Source organism: Symphalangus syndactylus, chromosome 23 (genome assembly GCF_028878055.3).
Source record: "Symphalangus syndactylus isolate Jambi chromosome 23, NHGRI_mSymSyn1-v2.1_pri, whole genome shotgun sequence".
Taxonomy (NCBI): domain Eukaryota; kingdom Metazoa; phylum Chordata; class Mammalia; order Primates; family Hylobatidae; genus Symphalangus; species Symphalangus syndactylus.
In genome coordinates this window covers 43618097-43642088 of record NC_072445.2, presented here as the reverse complement: position 1 = coordinate 43642088, position 23992 = coordinate 43618097, and the positions used below count along the sequence as shown (strand labels likewise).

The following is a 23992-nucleotide window of genomic DNA, read 5'->3' as shown; positions in this document are numbered from 1 at the left end:
AACTTCAAGGAAAAAGTTATAACTTCTGCCAATTCTCCCCTTTAGATTTTAATTTGGGGCCAAGGGTGGTGGCTACACCTGTAATCCCAACACTTTGGGAGGTCAAGGCAGGAGGACTGCCTGAGGCCAAGAGTTGGAGACCAGCCTGGGCAACATAGCCAGACCCCATCTCTACAGGAATTTTAAAAAATTAGCCAGGCATGGTGGCATGCACCTATAGTTCCAGCTACTTGGGAGGCTGAGGCAGCAGCATCCTTTAAGCCCAGTTTGAGGCTGCAGTAAGTTATAATCACGCTACTGCACTCCAGCCTGGGTGACAGAGCAAGACCCTGTCTCTTAAATTAAAAAAAAAAAAAAGATTTTAACTTTGCTCTACTCTCTCAGTATGGTAAATATTAAGAAACTAATGTTGGTATTATACTAGATGTTTATGGCATATATGAGGTGTACATTACAATCAAGAAAAAAAGACTAAGAAATGGTTTAAAATAACTTCCTCCCTCTGCTCTTAAAATAGAGGTAAGGAGAAAAAATGGTAAATATGTCACTTAGTTCACCAAAGCATAGTTAGACAGACATGTCTGAGCAAAAGGAGCAACTGTAAATCCACCTGCTTTGGGAAACAGGAGTGTGGTCTGGAATAGCTAGTAGAGATGTTTTTGAGAAACACAAAAAGGAGATACAAAAACCAGGATCATGTGAACTTCTGTAATCTCACTGACTGTCAATACAAATACAAGCCAATTTGTCTTTCCAGTGTACACATTAGGAATTTAAGAAGAAACACTGATGCCTGGGTCCTGTCTCCTAAGGCAATTAAATTAGTCTCTGGAGTTGTAGGGCCTTGGCAAGATAATTTTGTAGAGTTCTCCAGGTGTTATGGACTTAATATGTTCTCTCCAAATTTCTAGTTGAAAGCCTAATCTGCAATGTGATGGTATTAGGAGGGGGGCCTTTGGGAGGTGATTAGATCATAAGGGTAGAGCCCTCACCAATGGGATTAGTAGTCTTATAAAGAGATATGAGAGGTTGCTCTGTCTCTGCTTAGCACCATGTAGGAACACAAGAAGACAGGTGTCTGCAAACGGAAATGGGCCTTCATTTGACACCGGATCTGCTAGCACCTTGATCTTGGACTTCCCAGCTTCTTCCAGCTTTAAACAAATTTCTATTGTTTAAGATACCTAGTCTATTGTAATTTAACACAACAGCACAAATTAAGACACTAGGTAACTCCAATATGCAACCAGGGTAAAATAACATCAGTTTAAGATGTAGAAGCGGAACTGTAATTGTGGTGAACTCCTAGAATATTAAAAACAGACTAGAAGAAGAATAATAGTAAGTTTTAATATTCTTACTGAGTTAGGCTATTATATGCAATTGAATTGTTAATTTGAGGGTATTTTATGATTCTTTTTATTAGGAACCAGTTACCTAAACAATGTAAATGCATTAGAGCAGGAGCATACTAGATCCCCAATCTAGTTATGAAGCACAAATTCTACTGGTGAAACATGCATAAACATATACATTCTAGATGCAACACAGCAAAATGCTGATGTATAGTAAACCCATTCAAGAAAATATTGTAAATATACAAAACTGATTATAAAACTCCAAACTACCTTTGAAATAATCTACTCCAAATCCTTCATTCCATAAAGGAAACTAAAGCTTAAAACAGTAGAGTTTTCTAATGTCACAAAGTGGCTTAATAACAATTGGATTAGTTCAGCCCAATGTACTTTCCATTCCATAACATGATAGTGAAAATTGAAAAGATTTCAAGGTAGTTTCTAAATCCACTCTGATTCTTCAGTACTTAACAAAAGGACAAACCAAAGTAAATATATCCCCTAAATTTATGATGTTCCTAGAATTGTCATATGCCAGGATGCAGTCTCTGATGTTTGTTGAGAGCAGAGCGATATCTGAAGGATTTTCCACAATCATTACATCCAAAAGGCTTCTCTCCTGAATGAATTCTCTGGTGCTGAATGAGATATGTGCTCTGGCTAAAAGTCTTTCTGCATTCATTACAGTTATAAGGTTTCTCTCCAGTATGAGTATTCTGATGTTCAGTCAGATGAGTGCTCCGGCTAAAGGCTTTGTCACATTCATTGCACTTATATGGCTTCTCCCCAGTGTGAATCCGTTGATGCTGAGTTAGATGGGAGCTCTGGCTAAAGGTCTTTTCACATTTGTTACACTGGTAGGGTTTTTCTTCTGTGTGAGTTTTTTGATGTTGAGCAAGAGATGAACAATGTCGAAAGGCTTTACCACACTCAGCACACTCATAAGGCTTGGCTCCTGTATGAATTCTCTTATGCTGTGTAAGGTGTATGTTCTGGTTGAATGCTCTCCCACACTCATTACACTTGTAAGGTCGTTCTCCAGTATGGATCTTCCTATGCTGAATAAGGGATGAACCATAACTGAAGGTTTTCCCACATTCATGACACTGATAGGGTTTCTCTCCAGTATGAATTCTTTCATGCTTAGCAAGAGACGAACTCCGAATAAAAGCTTTCCCACATTCTTTACATTCATAAGCTTTCTCTTGAGTATGAGTTTTCTGATGCTGATTAAGGTTTGAGAGATAACTGAAAGCCTTTCCACATTCACTGCATTCAAAGGGCTTTTCTCTCGTGTGAATTCTCCTATGCTGGGTAAGGGATGAGCAGTAACTGAAGGCCTTTCCACATTCATTGCATTTGTAAGGTTTTTCTCCAGTATGAATTTTCAGGTGTTGAGCAAGGGATGACCAGTAACTAAAAGATTTTCCACATTCTGCACAATCATAGGGTTTCTCCCCAGTATGTGTTTTTTGATGCTGAGTGAGGTTTGAGTGCTGGCTGAAGGCTTTCCCACATTCATTGCATTCGTACGGTTTTTCACCAGTATGAATCATATGATGACGGATAAAAGTTGAGGGCCCATTGAAGGCCTTTCCACATTCATTACATTTATAGGTTTTTTCTCCAGTATGAATTTTTTGATGTTGAGTAAGGTGTGTGCTCCTGGTGAAGGTTTTATCACATTCATCACATTTAAAAGGTTTTTCTCCTGTATGAATTTTCTGATGTTCCATAAAGTGGCCTCTCTGGCTAAAGGCTTTTCCACACTCATTACAAGTATATGGCTTCTCGCCAGTATGAATTCTCTGATGCTGAACAAGATGGGTCCTCTGACTAAAGGCTTTCCCACATTCATCACATTTATATGGTTTTTCTCCAGTATGAATTCTTTGATGCTGAGTAAGAGATGGACCCTCAATGAAGCCTTTTCCACACTGATCACATTTATATGGTTTATCTCCAGTATGAATTCTTTGATGGTTTATAAGGTTTTCACTCCGGCTGAAGGCTTTTTCACATTCATTACATTTGTAGGGTTTTTCTCCAGTATGTGTTCTCTGATGGCGAATAAGAGCTGAACAATAACTAAAGGCTTTCCCACATTCATTGCACTTACAAGATTTCTCCTTTTTAACTGGGTTTGAATTCTGTTTGATGCTTCTTTTAGTAGAGGTCTCTTCTGGACATGGTTCTTGTGTTACAAGGTTTGCACTCACATTGACGCTTTTCCCAAATTCATTATTTACAGGGCCTTTTTCCCTACTGGGTATTGTCTTTTCGGTTACCTTTATTTCCTTTGGCAGTGTCTGTTGGTTTGCCTGCTGCCTCTCTAAACTGCCTTCATATTCCCAACTTTCTAGCAAGTTGGAACTCCAAGAATCATCTCTTTTGTGTTTTTCCACTGTTACCTCTGGAGATAGCTCTTCTTCAGAAATGTCAGGCTCTGGGGCTGACACACTATTTTCAAGTCTTGTCTCCCAGTCTAAAAGAAAAAGAAAATTCCAGTGTTCTCTGAATAGAGAAAAAATAAACTGCTATTGTGGGAATAATATAATGATACTAAAAAATAAATCCCTCAGAAAATTCTAATGGTTTTCAAATATATAGCCATATTATTTGGGGAGACAGCTGGAACGAGCTAAGGAGAATTATAAATAAAATACAAAAGTGGCAAAAGAGTGTCTAATTCAATTTCATAGATAATCTCCAAGAACCAGTAAGGAAATACATTTAAGGTAATAGTTGATTAAAAAGATGACAACAGAGATGGCTAAGAGTAGACAGAGATGAACTGAATCTGAAGGGGGCAGTTTGAATTGGGATTCCTTGCTAATAAACAACAAAACAAAAAATCCAAGAACCATGATTTAAAGACAGAACAAACACGAAAGATTTATTAGCTAAGACCCCATGTGTTTTAGCCTGGAACACTGAATAAATAATCACGTCATTGCTAGATATGGGAAGAGTTGTAAATAGTTGAGAAATAATTTAGCAGGGAGAAACTAACAAGTTCAAGTCTAGGCATTTTGAGAATTAAGAAAAGAAATGGAGAGCTGGACTATAGTAGTGTTTGTGGAAGTGAAAGATGCCAACATCAGAATAACGAGGATGTTCAAATGTAGGATGGAAAGTATCAGCTCAAAAAAGGAAGGACAAGAATAGCTAAAGCCTTAGAAATATATGTGAAAAAGAGCAGAGGCAGAGGGAAGATCCTTGAGAATAGTCAGGGTAACAGAATTAATAAAATATACTAATGAAAGAAAGCAGTTTATCAGCAAACACACAAAACAACAGAAGAAACACAACCAGGAAAGTACATAATCAGGAAGTAAACTGTTGCCCAAAACAAGAGGGATGACAACTAAAAGAAGCAGCGTAGTCAATGCTGGCAATATTCTTAAAGAACAAAGGCTGCGTTTAAAACAGTTTCTTCAGTTTCAATGGTATCAGGAGTTTACAGCAGACCCCAGAGGATCCTGAATCTTTCCCATATTGCAAGCCCAGTCACCATCACTACCACTACCACTATCACTGCAAGCACGAGCAGTGGGGCAGACCCCAGAGCTGCTTAGCATCCCCTCCACACCTGGCACTACGGGTAATAGCACAGCATGTATTAGTGTAGGCAGCCTCATAGCAGTAGAATTTCTACAGGAGAGACAAGATCAATACAACACAGGGTTTGGAAACAGCCGATTGTTCAAGAAATAAATATGTTTTCATCAACAGAAATGACACCAGGGAAGATATGTTTGCACAGCAGGTAGCCATAAAGAATACCTCTGGAAGTACCTTACAATGAAAGATATGGAGACCATGGAGTCTGATGCTGTTAAAGAACAGTTCATGGAAGTGGCAGATCTCCAACCCGGGTTGAAGTTCCACCCAAAGGCAACATGAAACAGACCATGGCCAATGTTATCTATGTTGTCATGTCCTCTAATCAATAACCGACAGAATTACTAGAATATAAGGGGCAGGGCAAAAAATGAAGGGATGGAGAAAGTTCCTAAAGACCAGATTGAAAAATACCATCCCTATTGCAGAAAGCAATTCTCTCTTTACTACACACAAAGTCTACAGACATTGACTATAGTATTCTGACATCCCATGCGTGGAGAAGTAATCGAGGGTGTTGACAACCAGTGGACAAGAAAACAAGGTAGACCAGTGAGACAGATATATATCAGGGTTATAGATCATGATTCTGAGGGTCAAGATCATCAAGACAGCTCCGAGAAGATGGCAATAGAGAGGATGAGGGAAATCATGTAGACTAGGCCCAGGGCTAGTGGCCAACTCAATGTAGGTACTGTCACAATATCACTAGCTGTAGAGATATCTACAAAACTATACATCATTTTTATAAAGACAAAAGCAGCCAACTCACCAGCTAAGAATAAATCCATTCTAGATGCTGATAAAGATAGAATTGAGGGCTGATTTACCAAGACTATCATCATCAGGTCAAATTCCAGCAATAAAAAGTAACCAAAACAAGGGAGCTAAATATCTCAAGTGCTTGCCTTCTGTTCACTGACCAGGTAACTGGAACTATATAAATGATCTATGCAACATGGGGGTGGGGGTTATTATTTTTGCCTAAATAAATCTTTTTGGTAAAAAGTATTTTTTGAAAAGCCTAAGTTTTTCAATATACATTTAAATGGTTTAAAATGGTTTTCTATCTGGTCAAGTAAAACTTCATTTTTAGTTTGTAATAAAACTTGACAACTTGCTTTTTCCAAAAGTTAACTAACCATAAGTCCCAGTTATTAAAGTTCTTCCTTTTTTTTTAATTAAGCTTTCTAAAGTATGTTCCATGAAACCATTCTAAGAGAAAGATTTTACAGATGTGATATGAAAAAAAGTATTCATGATTGGAGGTAGGGCAGAGGTTGGGGGGATGTTACATTCTATGCAACCCTGTTGAACATTCGTAACACCTAACTGCCTATTTACAAAAAAATCTCTGAGTGGTACTCCAGTTAAAACTTGCTAAAGTTTGAACATGGCATACATTTTTCCCCCATAAAGAAGAACCTCACCTACATCCCTTTAACTCTAGAGACATATCCCTTACCTAGAATGACTAGGTTTGTTTGTTTTTCCAGGGTCAGATCCTTAGGTTACTTCATGCAGTTTGGAAACTGATGATTTAGAAGAAAGTTATTCATAATTTCAAAAACCATATGATAAAGTGATAAAATCAGAAGCTAGCTAGGTGCAGTGGCTCTCACCTGTAATTGCAGCACTTTGAGAGGCTAAGGCGGGTAGATCACTTGAGCCCAGGAGTTCAAGACCAGCCTGGGCAACATGGCGAAACCCTGTCTCCACTAAAAATACAAAAATTAGCCAGGCATGGTGGCGTGCACCTGTAGTTCTAGCTACTCGGAAGGCTAAGGTGGGAGGATTGCTTGAGCCTGGGAGGCAGAAGCTGCAGAGAGCCAAGATTACGCCACTGCACTACAGCCTGGGCAACAGAGTGAGACTTTGTCTCGAAAAAAGAAAAAAAAAATCAGAAGCTATACATGTTACTAGGTAAGAATTAGGTGATAAAGAAATGAAGCCTGCAGGTATGGAACTCATTTTTATCGAGTTTGCTTGGGAAAGAAAAGAGAAACTGAATGGTGGCCATAAAGATTCGTATTGTGGAGTAAATCTATTTGGAAATACAGGTTATGTATTTCTATTTAAAAGTACTAGGAATGGAGCCCGTAGATCCAAAATAAAAAATTGTAAGGACTGAAAAGTATGGTGATAATTATGAGATCATGGTCCTAAAGGAAGTAGAAAGAGATGTAATTCAGAGTCCAGTTCGACAGGTGGATTTCATAAAAAGGTAGGAAGGACATCTCCTCAAAAAGGGGCATAACACAGAATATATATTGCAACAATTAGTGACATAACAAAGCATAAAGAAAGTCCAGAAAACGGATGTTTTCCCATTTCTCCACAGGAAATACTTTAAAGGGAAGAAAGTACATCTACACTTCCGACATAAAATCCTCTCTTATCAGGCTGACAGTCGGAGTTAATGATATTCATCTGCTGGCATCCATGACTTACCTGCACAGGTACCTACTGGAATGCTTGGCTCCATGATCCATGGCTCTGTCCCTTGCTCTAACTGGGAAATCACATCAGGTTTAGAAACTTGGAGTCCTGTTCATTAGGGAAAAAAAGAAAGAAACCTGCAGTAAGGGAAAAGTACCATATCAGAATTCAATTACCACTTTGTCTTTAGAAGAAATGATATGTAGTAAAAACCTGATGGGAGTGGACAGCATATCAAGCTTTAGTGTTACCAGTTCCCAGACATGGTGGGAGTATAATTTGGGAACTGATCGGGGTTCAGGAAAATTATTATTTTGTCCCTCTGCTTGCTAGGATGGTAGAAACCTTTTCAAAACCTTTAGAAATTTAGAAATTGTTGGTTACTAAACTTAAAGGCAAACTCCCCTGAGCACAAGAGAGAACCCTTCCCCTGCACACCCCTTGATATTAACTCAGAGAAGTTATCCTTACCTATAGAGACCAGGTGTGTATAATTTTCCAATGTCACATCCCTGAACAAATCTCTCTGGCCAGGGTCCAGCTGTTTCCATTCTTCCTGGGTAAAGTCCACTATCACATCCTTGAAAGTCACCGATTCCTGAAATACCAAACATATTTCTGCTTAGCCATAAGCATTTACTTAGGAAAGGGGTAAAGTTAGCAATACTGACAGAAGTAAGGCAGTCTATAGGATGTCTGCAAAGTGATCTTGACATTTTCTCCTTTATAAAATAAATGTAAAAACAGTGCCTCATCCATTGGGTTATTGTAAGAATTAAATAAAACATTCCATGTGAAATGCTTAATTTAACGCCTGGCACATAATAAGTGCTCAGTCAATATGGCCATTCATCATCATTACCATCATCATCTCTGTGTTCCAAGATATGTTAAGTATTAATGGTTTAACTATTATCATCAATAATTTTTACTACCTACAATGTGCAAGAGCACCCAAAGGTTTTTTGAAAAAGAGAGGTGGAAAGACTTGCCCTAATACATTTCAAAAGATAAAGTAATTTAAAAATGGCCAAGTCTGGAATAAAACAAAATGAAATAAAATAGAAAATCCAGAAACAGATTCATATTTATAAGAGTTAAAAGGCATTCAGCAGCTTTCAAATTGGTTAAAAGTTAATTTGTTAAATTAAAAGTTAAAAGTGAAATTAGTTAAGATGGATTAGTCACTAAAGCATGCCATAACAAACGACTGTCTATGAACAAAAAATTAAGGTGCGATCCTTACTTCACAACACACACAAAAATTCCTGCCAACCTAAAGATGGAATTTTAAAGAAAAAGTCAAAATAAAATAGAATAAAAAACAGGAAAATATTTGTATAAGCTTGAAATCTGGAAGGCAAAATTTACACGATGGAGAGAGAGATCGATAGATATAACCACATAACAATGTAAAACATCTATAAGATATCATAAACAAAACACAATTTAACTAAAAAGCTTCTGCACAGTAAAAAAAAAAAAAAAACAATCTACAGAGTTCAAGACAACCTGTAGAAGGGGCAAAAATATCTGCAAACTATTCATCTCACAAGGGACTAATATCCAGAATATACTCAAATCAACAGCAAAAAAATAAATAATACCATTAAAAAGTGGGTGAAATATCTGAATAAGCATTTCTCAAAAGAAGACAAATAAACACCCAAATATATGAAAAAATGCTCAACATCACTAAATGCAAATCAAAACCATAATGAGATATCATCTCACCCCAGTTAGTCAAAAAGACAAAAAAAAAAAAAAAATAACAAATGCTGGCAAGGATACACCACTCGTGGGAATGTAAATTAGTACAACCATGATGGAAAACAGTTCAGCACTGTCTCGAAAAAACTAAATATGGAACTACCATATGATCCAGCAATCCCACTAATGGGTATTTATCCAAAGTGAAGGAAATCAGTATACCAAAGAGACACATGCATCCCCATGTTTGCTACGGCTTTATTGACAGCAGCTAAGATATAGAATCAGCCTAAATGCCCATCAACAGATGAATGGATAAAGAAAATGTGGTATATATACACAATGGAATACCATTCAGCCATTTAAAAAAAGAACAAAATCTTGTCATTAGTGGTAACATGGATGTACCTGCAGGACATTATGTTAAATGAAATATGCCAGGCACAGAAAGATAAATATCGCGTGTTCTCATTCACATTTAGGAGCAAACAAAAACAAAATGAGCTCATAAAAAGTAGAATTGTGCTTACTAGAGGCTGGGAAGGGTAGAGAGGAGGGAAGGCTAGGGAAAGACTGGCTAATAGTTACAAAGTTACAGGTAGATGGAAGGAATAAGTTCCAATGTCTATAGCACTATAGCATGAATATGGTTAACAATAATTTAGTGTATAACTACAAGAAAGTAGAAGAGAGGATTCGGAATATTCACAACACAAAGAAGTGATAAATGTTCAAGGTGATGGATATGCTAATTATCCTGATTTTATCATTACACATTGTATTCACGTACCAAAATATCACTTCGTATCCCATGGATACGTACAATTATTACATGTCAACTAAAAATTAAGGGGAAAAAAAAAAGATCAACTATCCATAACAATAGCAACAATAAAGGCCAATAACCCAAATAGGCAAGTCACCGAGGAAAATGTGAAACCATGAAAAGATGCTCCCCTCCCCTAAAAATATAGTTAAACAGTAAAATATCAGACTGGGTAACACTGCTGAAGTGCTCATGTGTACTATGGTGGAAACAGAACCCAAATGCAGTCTATCTGGGGGGCAATCTGACAAGATCTATCAAAACTTTAATGGATATACCATTTAATCTGGTCTTCCTACTTCTAGGAATTTATTCTTCAGAAACACTTCTAGGTACAAAGACCTATGTACAATTGCCATTTCAACATCATTTGTGTGGAAGGAAAAAAAATCAAACTTTTATGTCCATTAATAGGTTAGTGGTTAAAAAATATATAGTACACCCATACTAAAACACTTTATATAGATAGTTATCAAATGAGGTATACCTATATGTACTCATTAGAAAATATGTACACAGGAGGACAGGCATGGTGGCTCACACCTGCAATCTCAACACTTTGGGAGGCCGAGGTGGGAGGATTGCTTGAGCCCAAGAGTTCAAGACCAGCCTGTGCAACACAGTGAGACCTCGTTGGCACTAAAGATAAAAACAGAAATAAGCTGGGCATGGTGGCATGCACCTGTAGTCCCAGCTCCTCAGGAAGCTGAGGTGAGAGGATTGCTTCCACCCAGAAGTTCAAGGTTGCAGTGACCTATGATCATACCACTGCACTCTAGGGTATAATCCTACTTTTCTTTTTATGAATAGGAAGAAAGTTTATATGTAAATGAACAGAAAAAAATCTGAAAGAATACTCAACCAAATACTATTGGTGGGACTGGGTAGTGGGAACTATAGGCAATGCAGGCAACTTCCTGCTTTTTTTATTGCTATGTATTTAAAACTAAGTGAGAGAGCAATAACTTTGTTTAAAAAATACAAATATATTAAATCATTAGGACTTTTCCCTCTAACCATGACAAAGCAACTGGACTAGCTCTTCCAATATAAATAAAACTGAACAATATATCTGAAACAAGTGTTTTCGTATTTTGAACAGCAGGCAGGACAGAAGTGATACGGAGAGAAGGAAAACACTAACATGAGCCCCAGAATCCCCTTAACTTTTGGCCTGAGGCACTGTCCAGACTGCAGAACAGGGAGGCAGAGCTCTACCAAAGCAGTGTTCTTACTGAGCTGAGGAGACAAAGTTGAAAGTTCAGAACTACTGAGGCAGGGAATCTACAGGATAGATACTGGAGAGGAGGGAGCTGCAGAGAAAAGGAACACCACAAATTTGGTGTAAATACAATCTCCATGGGCAATGCAAAGTTACCAACATGATGCAACTGAATAGAGTTGAGAAGTTATGTGCACAGTCGGCTCCCACAAACAGTTCCAGGACACTTTAGGAGCAGGGCAAGTCTAGACTATGAGGAAAGAGTATAAGCAGCAGGCCTGGTTGGCTCATTCCTTGCTAAATTCCAGGGATGCCTGGATCCTTGGTTCTGACCCTTGAACAAGCTCTGAAAACTAAACTTTTGAACACTTCCATGGTCACTAATTATCGACATAATTCTGTGTGCCTAGTCACTGATTAATGATGTTATTCTGTGTGCCCAGTGCACTGGGACAAGATGTACCAAACTGTCAATATCGTTTAAAGAAACATGGAAATGTATGAGTGTACCAGGTGCCGAGTGTGGGAGTAGCTGGTCATATGGCAGGTAAAGGCCAATGTGATCAGCAACCTTTATGAATTCGGACTCCAAGATTCAAGCAGGATTCCCTGGGTAGACATTTCTCATGTTTCTGTGGCTCACAGTAACAGAGAAAGTGCATCTGTATGATCATCACAGAAGGAGGACTCAGAAGCCTGTACCTGATTTCTCTGGACTCTGCTTACGAATACCCTTTTCCTTCTGATCCTCTTTTGTATGCTTTGCTGTAATATTTGTTAGCCGTGATTTATGCTACTGAGTCATATGAATCATTCCAACAAATCACTGAACTGAAGCGTGGTCGTGGGTCCCTGAAACACAGCCCTAGAGTAAAGTTACACTAGATCAGCCCTAACAATGCTTACAGTTTAAAATACAAATGTCAATAGGATCAAGCTGTGGCCAAGATGAAATTAACAATAATTGGATTTACTCTCCTACATGAAATAAAAAATACATTCCAGACAAAATGAAACAAAAGTTTCCAACACACTGAACCTCAGGTAACAAAGAAAAGTGATCCCTGAGAATCAGGAAACAAATGAGGTGAGCTCTACAATTGCTCTAGCTTACTGCCTTGAGAGTTTCCAAACACTGGTGTAGGGAGGTGGAACCTAGGAGGAGCCCAGCAGATTTCTGGAACTCAAGAGATAGAGCTGAGAGTTTGGGAAAATCAAGGTGACTAGAGTTCATAGGACACAGTACTGGAGAGGAGAGAGCTACACAAAGAGAGAAGCAAGGAAAACTGCAGAGGTTCCCTCTTGAGCATTCAGAAAAGTACCAATCTGTGCATGGGTGTGATGAGACTATCCGGGGCCAGTGAAAGAATCATCTAAAAGGAGTCAAGGGACCAGTACCAGCACTCAAAAAGGGTTGGAAATACATCAGCCAAAATGGAAAACTTCATAATTCATGAGGCATTGGGTAGAATACTCAGAATGGTCCTGCCTCTATGGTCAGGAATAGATAGGCTGAGACTAAATGCTGTTCTGGGCCCATTTAACAAATCTTAAAAGGCCTGAAAGGAACACACTGTTTCCAGTAACTTAACTGCATCCCAGAATAAGCTTCAAGAATTTTTTTTTTTTTTGAGACGGAGTTTTGCTCTGTTGCCCAGGCTGGAGTGCAGTGGCGTGATCTCGGCTCACTGCAAGCTCCACCTCCCAGGTTCACGCCATTCTGCTGCCTCAGCCTCCCGAGTAGCTGGGACCACAGGTGCCCACCACCACACCCAGCTAATTTTTTTGTGTTTTTAGTAGAGACAGGGTTTCACTATGTTAGCCAGGATGGTCTCGATCTCCTGACCTCGTGATCCACCCGCCTCGGCCTCCCAAAGTGCTGGGATTATAGGCGTGAGCCACCGCACCCGGCCAAGAATATTTTATATGAATATAAAAATATTCAGAACCCAATAAGGTAAAATTCAGTGTGTGGCATCCAATCAAAGATTATCAGGCGGCTGGGCACGGTGGTTCATGCCTGTAATCCCAGCACTTTGGGAGGCCGAGGCAGGAGGATCATGAGGTCAGGAGTTTGAGACCAGCCTGACCAACATGGCAAAACACCGTCTCTACTAAAAATACAAAAAAATTAGCCAGGCGTGGTGGTGCGTAATCCCAGCTACTCAGGAGGCTGAGGCAGGAGAACTGCTTGAACCCAGGAGGCAGAGGTTGCAGTGAGCTGAGATTGTGCCACTGCACTCCGGCCTGGGTGACAGAGTGAGACTCCGTCTCAAAAAAAAAAAAAAAAAAAAAATTATCAGGCAATGCAGAGAAGCAGGAAAATATAACCCATAATAAGGAGAAAAGTCAATCAATTGAAACCAACCCAGAAGAGATGTTAGAGTTAACAGACAAGAACATCAAAAGTTTTTATGGCCGGGCGTGGTGGCTCACGCCTGTAATCCCAGCACTTTGGGAGGCCGAGGCGGGCGGATCACGAGGTCAGGAGATCGAGACCATCCTGGCTAACACGGTGAAACCCCGTCTCCGCTAAAAATACAAAAAATTAGCCGGGCGAGGTGGCGGGCGCCTGTAGTCCCAGCTACTCGGGAGGCTGAGGCAGGAGAATGGCGTGAACCCAGGAGGCGGAGCCTGCAGCGAGCCGAGATCGCGCCACTGCACTCCAGCCTGGGCGACAGAGTGAGACTCCTCAAAAAAAAAAAAAAAAAAAAAAAAGTTTTTATGACTGTATTCCATATGTTCAAAATGTTAGGCAAAGATATGAAAGACATTTAAAAAAAAAAAAAACCTAAATGGAACTTCTTAGAGCTGAAAATGAGAATGTTTTGAGATTTAAAAAAATTTACCAGGTAGTATTAACAGAAGAGTAAGCTTTGAAGAAGAGAGATTAGTAACTTCAAAGACACAGAAATCAAAGCTATTTAAAATAAAAGAAAAAAATAATTTTAAAAAAAGAGCCTTGGGGAGCTCTAGGAGAACTTTAAGTGGCCTGCTTTATGTGTGATTGGAGTACCAGGGCAGGAGGTGAAAGATGAGAGGGGACCAGAAAACATTTTTGGGGAAATAACAGCTGATTATTTTCCAAACTTGATTATAACCACAAAAGAATTGCACCAAAATACATCATAATCAAATAGTTTAAACTCAGTGATAGAAAAAAATCTTACAAGTAATCTGAGGAAAAAAGACACACAAATACAAAAAAACAAAGATAAAAACAACAGTAACGTTTTCGTTAGAAACAATAGACACTGCAGCAACATCAAATACTGAAAAGAAGAAATCTGTCACACTAGAATTAATAAACAAAGGCAAAATAAAGACTTCTTTAGACATAGAAACCTGAAAGTATTATTCACAGCAGACCTACACTACAAGAAATGTTAAAGGAAGTCCTTCAACGAGATTAAAAAAAAAAAAAAACCAGATGAAAATATGGTTTGACACCAAGGTTTCTCAACCTTGGCGCTATTGATATTTTGGACCGGATGATTCTCTTAGATAAGTGTAGGGGCCTGTCCTGTGTATGAAGACATCACTGGTCTCAACCTACTGGATGCTAATAGTACTCCCTACCAAGTCATGACAATCAAAAAAGTCCCCTAACACTCAAATGTTGCTCCTTGGGGAGCAAAATCACCCACAATAGTGAACCACTAATTTATAAAAACAAATAAAGAATACTGAAAATGATCATTACACAATGAGCATTATAATAACTATACACAATTATTTTCTTATTACTTAAATCTCTTTCAAAGATAATTGGCTGCTTAAAGAAAATAACAACAAAGTATTATGGGATTTATAACATATGTAACAAGTAAAATATATGGCAACAATAGCATAAAAACTGCGGTGGGAGGAATGGAAATACACTATTCTAAGTAAAATGGAATATCACTTGAAAGTAAATGGTGATTAAAACAAATATGAATCCCTAAAGCAACAAGTAAAATGGCAAAGAGTTATGGCTAATAAGCTAATGAAGGAGATAAAATAGAATCATAAGCATATTCAATCCAAAAAAGGTAAGAATAGAAGGAAAAAAAGAAAAAATACAAATAGAAAACAAACAGCAAGGTAAAAGACTTATCCATATCAAAAGTCACATTATATTTAAATATAACACATTACATGTAAGATCATATTGAATACAAATGGTCTAAACACCCCAAGAAGCAGAGATTTCCAGATTGGATTAAAAAAGCAAAACCTGGCCGGGCGCAGTGGCTCATGCCTGTAATCCCAGCACTATGGGAGGCCGAGGTGGGCAGATCACGAGGTCAGGACATTGAGACCATCCTGGCTAACATGGTGAAACCCCGTCTCTACTAAAAATACAAAAAAATTAGCTGGGCTTGGTGGCGAGCGCCGGTAGTCCTAGCTACTGGGGAGGCTGAGGCAGGATAATGGCATGAACCCAGGAGGCGGAGCTTGCAGTGAGCCGAGATCGCCCCACTGCACTCCAGGCTGGGCGACAGAGCAAGACTCTGTCTCAAAAAAAAAAAAAAAAAAAAAAAAAAAAGAAAGAAAGAAAAGAAAAACCCAGCAGGACGCAGTGGCTCATGCCTGTAATCCCAGCACTTCGGGAGGGCGAGGCGGGCAGATCACGAAGTCAGGAGATCGAGACCATCCTGGCTAACACGGTGAAACCCTGTCTCTACTAAAAATACAAAAAACTTAGCTGGGCGTGGTGGCAGGTGCCTGTAGTCCTAGCTACTCGGGAGGCTGAGGCAGGAGAATGGCATGAACCTGGGAAGCAGAGCTTGCAGTGAGCCGAGATCGCACCACTGCACTCCAGGCTGGGCGACAGAAAGAGACTCCATCTCAAAAAAAAAAGCAAAACCCAACTACATGTTGCTTGTAAGTAACTCACTTTAAATATAAAGATACAAATAAGTTAAAAGCAAAAATATATAAAAACATATACCATATGTCAAAGTAAATTTCAAGGCAAAAGATATTACCAGGCATTAAAAACACCGTTTCTCGATGATAAAGGAGTCAACTGATTAAGAGAGCATAACAATCCTAAATGTTTATGCACCTAATAACAGCACTTCAAAATATATTGTATGAAAATTGGTAAAACAGCAAGGAGAAACAGACCAACCCACAACAGACTGAGATTTCAATATCCCTTTCACAATAACTGATAAAACAAGCAGACAGGAAATCGGTAAGGATATAAAAGACTTGAACAACACTATCAACCAAGTTGACCAAACTGATATCTGTGGTATACAGAACAAAGCCCTCCCAAACATGTCCATGTCCCAACCCCTGAAACCTGTGAATTTGTTACCTAACATAGCAAAAGAGACTTTACAAATGTGATCAGATTAAGGGCCTTGAGTGGGGAAATTATTCTGTATTACATGGGTGAGCCTAGGGTAATCACAAGGGTCTTTATAAGAGGGAGGTAAGCATATCAGAGTAGGAGACAGAAAGACAGAAGACAAGTCAGAGTCAGAGGGAGAGAGAGAGAGAGAGAGAGAGAGATAAATTCGAAGATGCCACAGTACTAGCTTTGAAGATAGAACAAGTAGACAAAGAACACAGCAGCCTCTAGAAGCTAGAAAAGGCACGGAATAGATTCTTCCCCTAGAACCTGAAGAATGCTGTCCTGACAACCTATTTTGGACTTCTGACTTCTAAAACTGTGAGTAAATTGTGTTATTTTATGCCATCTAAACTTATGGCAATTAATTATAGCAGCAATAGAAAACTAATACATCTATAGAACATTCTATAAAACAATAGCAAAATATATATTATTTTCAAATGGTCACTGATAGTTTAACAAGATGTACCACACTCTGGACAAAAAAACAAGTCTCCATAAATTTGAAAGGATTCAAGTCACACAAGGTATGTTCTCTGATTATGGATATTTTCACTGTCTTGATTGTGGTAACGGTTTCATGAAGGTATATATGTCAAAACTTATCAAATTATATATTTTTAAATATGTGCAGTTTACTGTCACAATATACCCCGCAATTAAAAAAAAAATGCCAAAAGTACTTGGGCTGAAAGTGGGAAGAACTGGTACCATTTCTTTGTTAAGAAAATTCAGTTATGGGACAGGAATTAAACAGGGGGGAAATTTTAAGAAGAAGGAGGGGGGCTTGAGGTCGATTATGGCTGGTGAGCAATTGTTACCTTTTTTGTCTAAGTTCTCAATCAGTCCAGGTCACTTTTCTTCCATTAAAAATCATTAATGGTTGATAAATGGCCTACACAATAAAGCCTTCAACTTCTCATCCAGGTATTCAAGGCTTTCATATTTTGACTTCATTCAATCACTTGTGTACCACTTGCCATAAACCATCTCTTCCAAATTTTTCTGAATTCTGTGTAACATCTGTTAATCCTTACTTATGAACTTCTGCTTATAATCTTCTCTGTACCTAGAATCCACACCTCCATCCCCACCACCTTACTTGTTCAAATATTCAAATGTCACCTATTGTTTTAGAGGCATCCCAAGTCCCCCAACCTCCATGAAACTCTCCTAATCCCTCCAGACCACGTACATTTTTCCATTCTCTAATATCCACATTACTCATTTCACCTTTCTCACATTTACCTGTTTTATTTTCTAGCAGTCATTTTGGCCTATTAAAGGATCAAGTTTTGGGGCCTGGCATGGTGGCTCACATCTGCAATCCCAGCACTTTGGGAGGCCAAGGTGGATGGATCATGAGGTCAGGAGTTTGAGACCAGCATGACCAGCATGATGAAACCCCGTCTCTACTAAAAATACAAAAAATTAGCGAGGTGTGGTAGTGCAGGCCTGTAGTCCCAGCTACTCGGGACACTGAGGCAGGAGAATTGCTTGAACCCAGCAGGCGGAGGTTGCAGTGAGCGGAGATCACCACCACTGCACTCCAGCCTGGGTGACAGAGGGAGACTCAATCTCAAAAAAGAAAAAAAGGATACAGTTTTGTACTTCTTTTGCTCTCCCATCCCTGGAGCATAGCAAGATACTAAGCAAGAGAGGCCGGGCACAGTGGCTCAGGCCTGTAATCCCAGCACTTTGGGAGGCCGAGGCGGGCAGATCACCAGGTCAGGAGATCGAGACCATCCTGGATAACACAGTGAAACCCCGTCTCTACTAAAAATACAAAAAAATAGCCGGGCATGGTGGCAGGCGCCTGTAGTCCCAGCTACTCAGGAGGCTGAGGCAGGAGAATGGCGTGAACCCAGGAGGCAGAGTTTGCAGTGAGCCGAGATCGCGCCACTGCACTCCAGCCTGGGTGACAGAGCGAGACTCCATCTCAAAAAAAAAAAAAAAAAAAAAAGATACTAAGCAAGTGGTAAGTAATGAATGTATTAGTTAAAGCTGGAGAGACACAGCTAGGAATGCAGTTACTAGACAGATAGATAAAAGCCCAGAATGAACTGCCAACATTGATTTTTTGATAAATAGAAAAAAACAAAAAAACCACAATCACCCTCTAAAGAATAAAATGGCATTTCAAGAAACCACATCTTACCTGAAAACTGGCTGATGAGAGTAGATTATGTCCCCCTTGGAGAAGGGTGGAGTCTGGAGAGGACAGATCTAGGGGAAGAAGCAGGAGCCATATGACTTCTGTTCAATTTAGCTATTCCCAGCAATCCATAAATTCCGTTTACTCTTCTATTTGAAAATAATGGAAACTATGCCATTTCCTTTGTATTTTAGAATGCAAAAAAAGTTACAAGATAACTGGGGCCCTGGTACCCTCCTCAGTAGGCTCAGGAGGTAAAGCATTCCTTTATGATTCAGTTTTGTACCTAGACAGTTAGAAGTCATATGTATTATATGACTCAATCTATGTTCCTCATTAAATGAGGCAAACTATTTCTGCTGCCTTTTCTCTGCTACATATAAAATATGAAGAAATAATCCAATTACTTTCCAAAAGTCTTCATAGGCCCTTTGAAAACTTTGCTATTAATGCAAATTAAATATCACAATGACATATGCTACTTACTCTACCCACCCAACAGAATGTCTTAAATTAAACAGACATGGTCAATACTAATTGCTGGCAAGAATATAAAGCAATTAGAACTTTTTAGATTGGTATATGGTATAAATTTATCAACCACTTATGAAAACTGGTAGTTTATACTAAGCTAAACATACGACTATCCTATGACTCAGCAATTCCACTCCTGTCCTTACACCCATAGAAATGCTTCTGTCCACCAAATACTTGTACAAGGATCTTCACTGCAGATTTATTCATAATCTCTCAGAACTGGAAACAACCCAAATGCCTTTCAACAGAACACAGCATAAACAACCATGGTATTTTCATACAATGGATTATTCCAAAATATAAGAAAGAGCCACTAGTATAATTAACAACATGGATGCATCTCTTAAAACATAATGTTGAGCAAAATAAGCCAGACACAAAATAATGCATACTGTATGACTATATTAAGTTTAAAAACCAACCAAACTGATCTATGGTAATGAAAGTTAGAATAGTACTTCTGGAGGGATAACTGACTGGGCAGACACACAAGATACTTCTGGGGCATTAGAAACATTCCATATCTTGGTTATACTAGTTTATACATACACGAAAATTTGAAAAGCTATATACTGTACAGTATTTGTGCACTTTACTGTATATAACTTAAACCTTAATAAACAACAACAAAAAAAACTTTGCTCTTGGGGGAATCCATTCAGAGTACTGGTTGACAGGAAAGCCTGATTCTCAAAATGACTCGTCTGGTAATTAATTATGTATAATTATGCAAGTCCCTTGTCTCCTTTAGGCTTCAATTTCCTCATCTTTAAAAGACTAGAGGCAAATGTCTGACAAACATACCTTTCAAAATCCTCTTGAAGAGGAGATAGTGGTGAGGAAAACCAAACTAGGTACACCTGTTTCCACAAAGAAGTAAGACAAGAATTTTCTCCTCTTAGAAATTTAATGTATGCAGAAAGACTAGCGAGGGAAGATGTCTCTGGATATAAAATTTGAATGACACTGGCCGGGCACAGTGGCTCACGCCTGTAATCCCAGCACTTTGGGAGGCTGAGGCAGGTGGATCACAAGGTCAAGAGTTCGCGACCAGCCTGACCAACATGGTGAAACCTCGTCTCTACTAAAAATACAAAAATTAACCAGGCGTGGTGGCGCGTGCCTGTAATCCCAGCTACTCAGAAGGCTGTGGCAGGAAAACTGCTTGAACCCGGGAGGGGGAGGTTGCAGTGAGCTGAAATTACGCCACAGCACTCCAGCCTGGGCGATAGAGCGAGACAGCATCTCAAAAACAAAAAAAAAATTTGAATGAGACATGAGGTATGAAATAGACTAGCAATGCTGTAAGAGATGCTTGGTAAAAACTAAGAAAAAACAATCAAAACGGGTAAGGGTCAAGATGGATATTTATGACCACACATAGATTCATGAGATAGTGGCAATAAGCCAAGTGAATGTACACCTGAAAAAACGAAGGGAAACTCAATATTTTAGGCATTAACCAAGGCTTGTTGGGCTGGAAGACATAGATCTTAAAACTATATAACTTAAAAAAAAAAAATCAACTAAGGGACTAAATATAAAGACAGTAGGGAACATGAAGAATAAAAAGAAAAGCTAAACAATCAAATGGACAGAACCCAAGTAATTTCAGGGAATCAAAATTGCACCACTAAGGTGCAAGGGCAATCTCTTTGGGATACCACCATTAGGGTAGGTCAGTGCCATCTGATTTTAGTTCCAAGATTCAAATTCCAGAGAGAGCTAACTGCCCTAGTGTGGGTTTCATGACCAAGCCCTGTTTAAAAGAGAGCTGGGTAAAATTTACACAAAATGATCTGATATAAAGAGACAGACTAAGAGATGGATTATTGTACGTGATGCAATAATGCTGAATGTGAAACCTGATGGAAACTGCAGATAAATCAAAAGAAAGAAAGAAAGAAAAAACAAAAGTAGCACCATGCTGGCAACAGTATGCCATGGACAGCTTAGGCAGGTGGGGGTAATGAATAACACGGAGAAAAGCAGTTTCAACTGTTTGGCTAAGTATGTAAGTTTCATTTTGTAAAAAATGTACTAATCAAGAAATTCTTAATTTATATTAATGGTGCCATGCCTCAGAAAGTAGAGGAAGCAATAAAGGGAACTATTATGCTCAACTTCATCTTGACCAGTAAAGAAAAACTGTTTTGTAACAGAAGTCTTAAGAAAAAAATGAAGATGTTATCTTGGAAGTTCTTAACAGTGAAAGAAAATGTTCTACATGCACAGACAGGTACCTAAGACTTTAGGAAAACAGAATCAAGAGAAATGTCTCAGGTAAGATACTTTTTATTCCAAGTAACAGCAACCAACAGAACCAAAAACAGCAACAGTTACAGAAACCAACTGTGTGCCTGGCACATAGTAAATGCTCAGTATGTGCTACATAAGTTATGATTACAAGGAACAGAGGCTCAGTAAAGTTAATCCTAATGATAAAATTGTGAGAAATCCCCAAAATAAAGAAAAAACAAAGGCTTTTAATGAAACTACTTTGGCTGATTTAATTCTGAGAAACTTAGAATATATATATAAAAAAATCCACTGTAAAAAATACTTGAAGTACAAAAAATTGAAGAGAAGTATGGACCAAACCTACATTATTCACATGAATAATGTGAATAATGTTAAGACTTCTAATGATATTATTTTTAACAAATGCAAAAAAAGGACTGCATGATAATAGTTAGGTTAAACCAAACTTGATTGCACAGCCATACCTAAAGAATGTAAAGACAACACCAATGCAGAGGGAACTCTATAGGGACATGTCATAAGCCTCTGTCCTTACCCTGACCTGTTCAATGACATGTAGGAAGAAACAGAAGGAATATTTATCAAATCTGCTAGTGACATTAAGTTAGAAAGGACAGTTAAGGCACTGAATAACTAAATTAGGATTCATAATCATTCTGAAAGCCTAAAACATGTGACCAAAAAATTGAACAATCATAAATGTAAGTCATGACATTAAGGATAATAATAATTCCATTACACAAAAATGGTGTAAATCTAGATCACTGCAGTTTATGTAAAAAAGATCTAAAGTTTACAGTACATCATTGATAGTTTTTAAAGCAAATGTGATCTGATGCCAAACAGCAGAAGTATAATCCGAGTCAAAGGAAGTAGTACATTATTCTTTCAGGTACTTTTCAAAGCACATCCAAAGAACTATGTTTACCATTAGGCACTGCATTTTAAGAAAAATGCTGACAAGCAGGAGAGTTTTCAGAGAAGAGGTCTAGATACTCACACAGACCAATCAAAAGAAGTGAGGCTATATTGCTTAGAAAAGAATTTATGAGGAGGAGTTGTAACAGCTGAATTCACGTATCTTAAGGGCAGCAGTGTGAAAGAAAGAACAGACAGCTTCCTTTTCTTTGGAGGACTAAGAACTAAGATCAACACAAAAGTTACAGGGACAAGTACATCTGTTTAATATAAGAAACTAAAAAAGAAAGCCAACAAGGGAATAGTCTGCACCCAAAATGGCGAGTTTAATGCCACACTAGTTCGGGCATAGGGTTGACAGACAGCCATCTGCCAAGGAGATTTCAAAACTGACTCCCTCATTGAAGGGATAATTACCAAGATGTCTTCTGACTTCAAGATTATAATTTTAATATTTAATATTCAGAAGTCATGTGAGGATCACAGATATCTGAATGATTATGTCTTTTCATTCCCCAATGGAATGAAAGAAAAAAATAAACTCCTCTCCCAAGTATCTCTTTATAAAAAAGAATCTCTCCCTACAATGTAATTCGGTTTCTTTGCTAATCCCTAAGCATACCGTTCCTTCCTTCCAAATCTCTTGCTCTGATCTCAAGTATTTGATCCTCCAGTCATGACTGTTCTCAAGCCTCCATCACCCCGCTCTCCCCCAAGTCGACCCCACTACCTTCCATCTCAGGAACTCATCCCGTTCCTCTGGAACTTGAACACCAGGGTTCGCCAGGCAGCGTTCCTTCAGCTGGTACCTCGGTCTGGGACTCAGATGTCTAGCTCCCCTTGCAGGGAGTCTGCAACACGCTGAGGTTGTCTACCCTAAAAGACACAGGATGGCGTCAGCAGCGTACGTCACACAATCACACATCAGAGTCTTGCAAAGTGACCAAGAGGTGCTACACAAGAGAAGTGCTCCAAGAGAGCACTAGAGAGGTGTGTGGCACTCCGATGAACAAAACAGAGTGGAGATCGGGTACGCGGGTTCTGCCTCAGATCCAAAAAACCCTTGGTGCCCACCCTAGAATCTGGCCGGGGCATCCACAGACCAGGTGTGTTCCCTCTGTGCACACTTGTGACTCACACCCCTGCGAGCTCGGATAACACGAAGACACACCTGTTGCAGAGCGTTAAAGCTGGAAGGTGGACAAGCAGGGCGGGGCCCGGCACCCGACTTCCCCTTAGGCCAGAACAAAAGAACAAAGCCCACCAAGGGATCCGGGCGGGACCGCCCCGCACAGAAGGAGGCGAGGTGCGCCGCCTTCGAGGACTCCCCAGCTTTCTCCCGCAGAGGCCTCTAAGCGCGAAACCAGAAGGGTGACGTCACGGGTCCGGAGGGCTGGCTGTTGCCATGGTGATACCTGAGCTCCCCTCCCCCTATAGCGATCCACACACTCGGATCCCGGGTCCGGAAGCGCATTGACCGCCACCAGACCTAACGCAGGGAGCCGAAGCAACTGGACTTCCAGAGCGCCAACCTCTTTCCACGCCTACAACCGGCTTCAACGGTCACTTCCGGTCGTTACGACAGAGCCCC

General features: G+C 39.3%; 1 protein-coding gene and 1 pseudogene across 4 annotated transcripts; one reads left to right on the top strand and one right to left on the bottom strand.

The window, feature by feature from the left end:
- LOC129473563 (uncharacterized) overlaps positions 1-23992 on the top strand; it is a 687223-nt pseudogene that overhangs the window by 319078 nt on the left and 344153 nt on the right.
- Positions 1331-23992, bottom strand: ZNF184 (zinc finger protein 184). Of its 4 annotated transcripts, none has more exons than XM_055264156.2 (6): positions 23573-23992; positions 23132-23277; positions 18688-18755; positions 7893-8019; positions 7434-7529; positions 1331-3843 (listed from the first exon to the last, which is right to left on the bottom strand). In XM_055264156.2, exons 2-6 carry the CDS (start codon positions 23136-23138, stop codon positions 1886-1888), a joined length of 2256 nt encoding a protein of 751 aa, XP_055120131.2. In that variant the 5' UTR covers positions 23139-23277; positions 23573-23992; the 3' UTR covers positions 1331-1885. The 4 variants fall into 4 exon arrangements, with proteins under 4 accessions (XP_055120131.2, XP_055120132.2, XP_063488783.1 ...); XM_055264157.2 differs by having other exon boundaries at positions 23817-23990; XM_063632713.1 differs by having other exon boundaries at positions 23666-23954.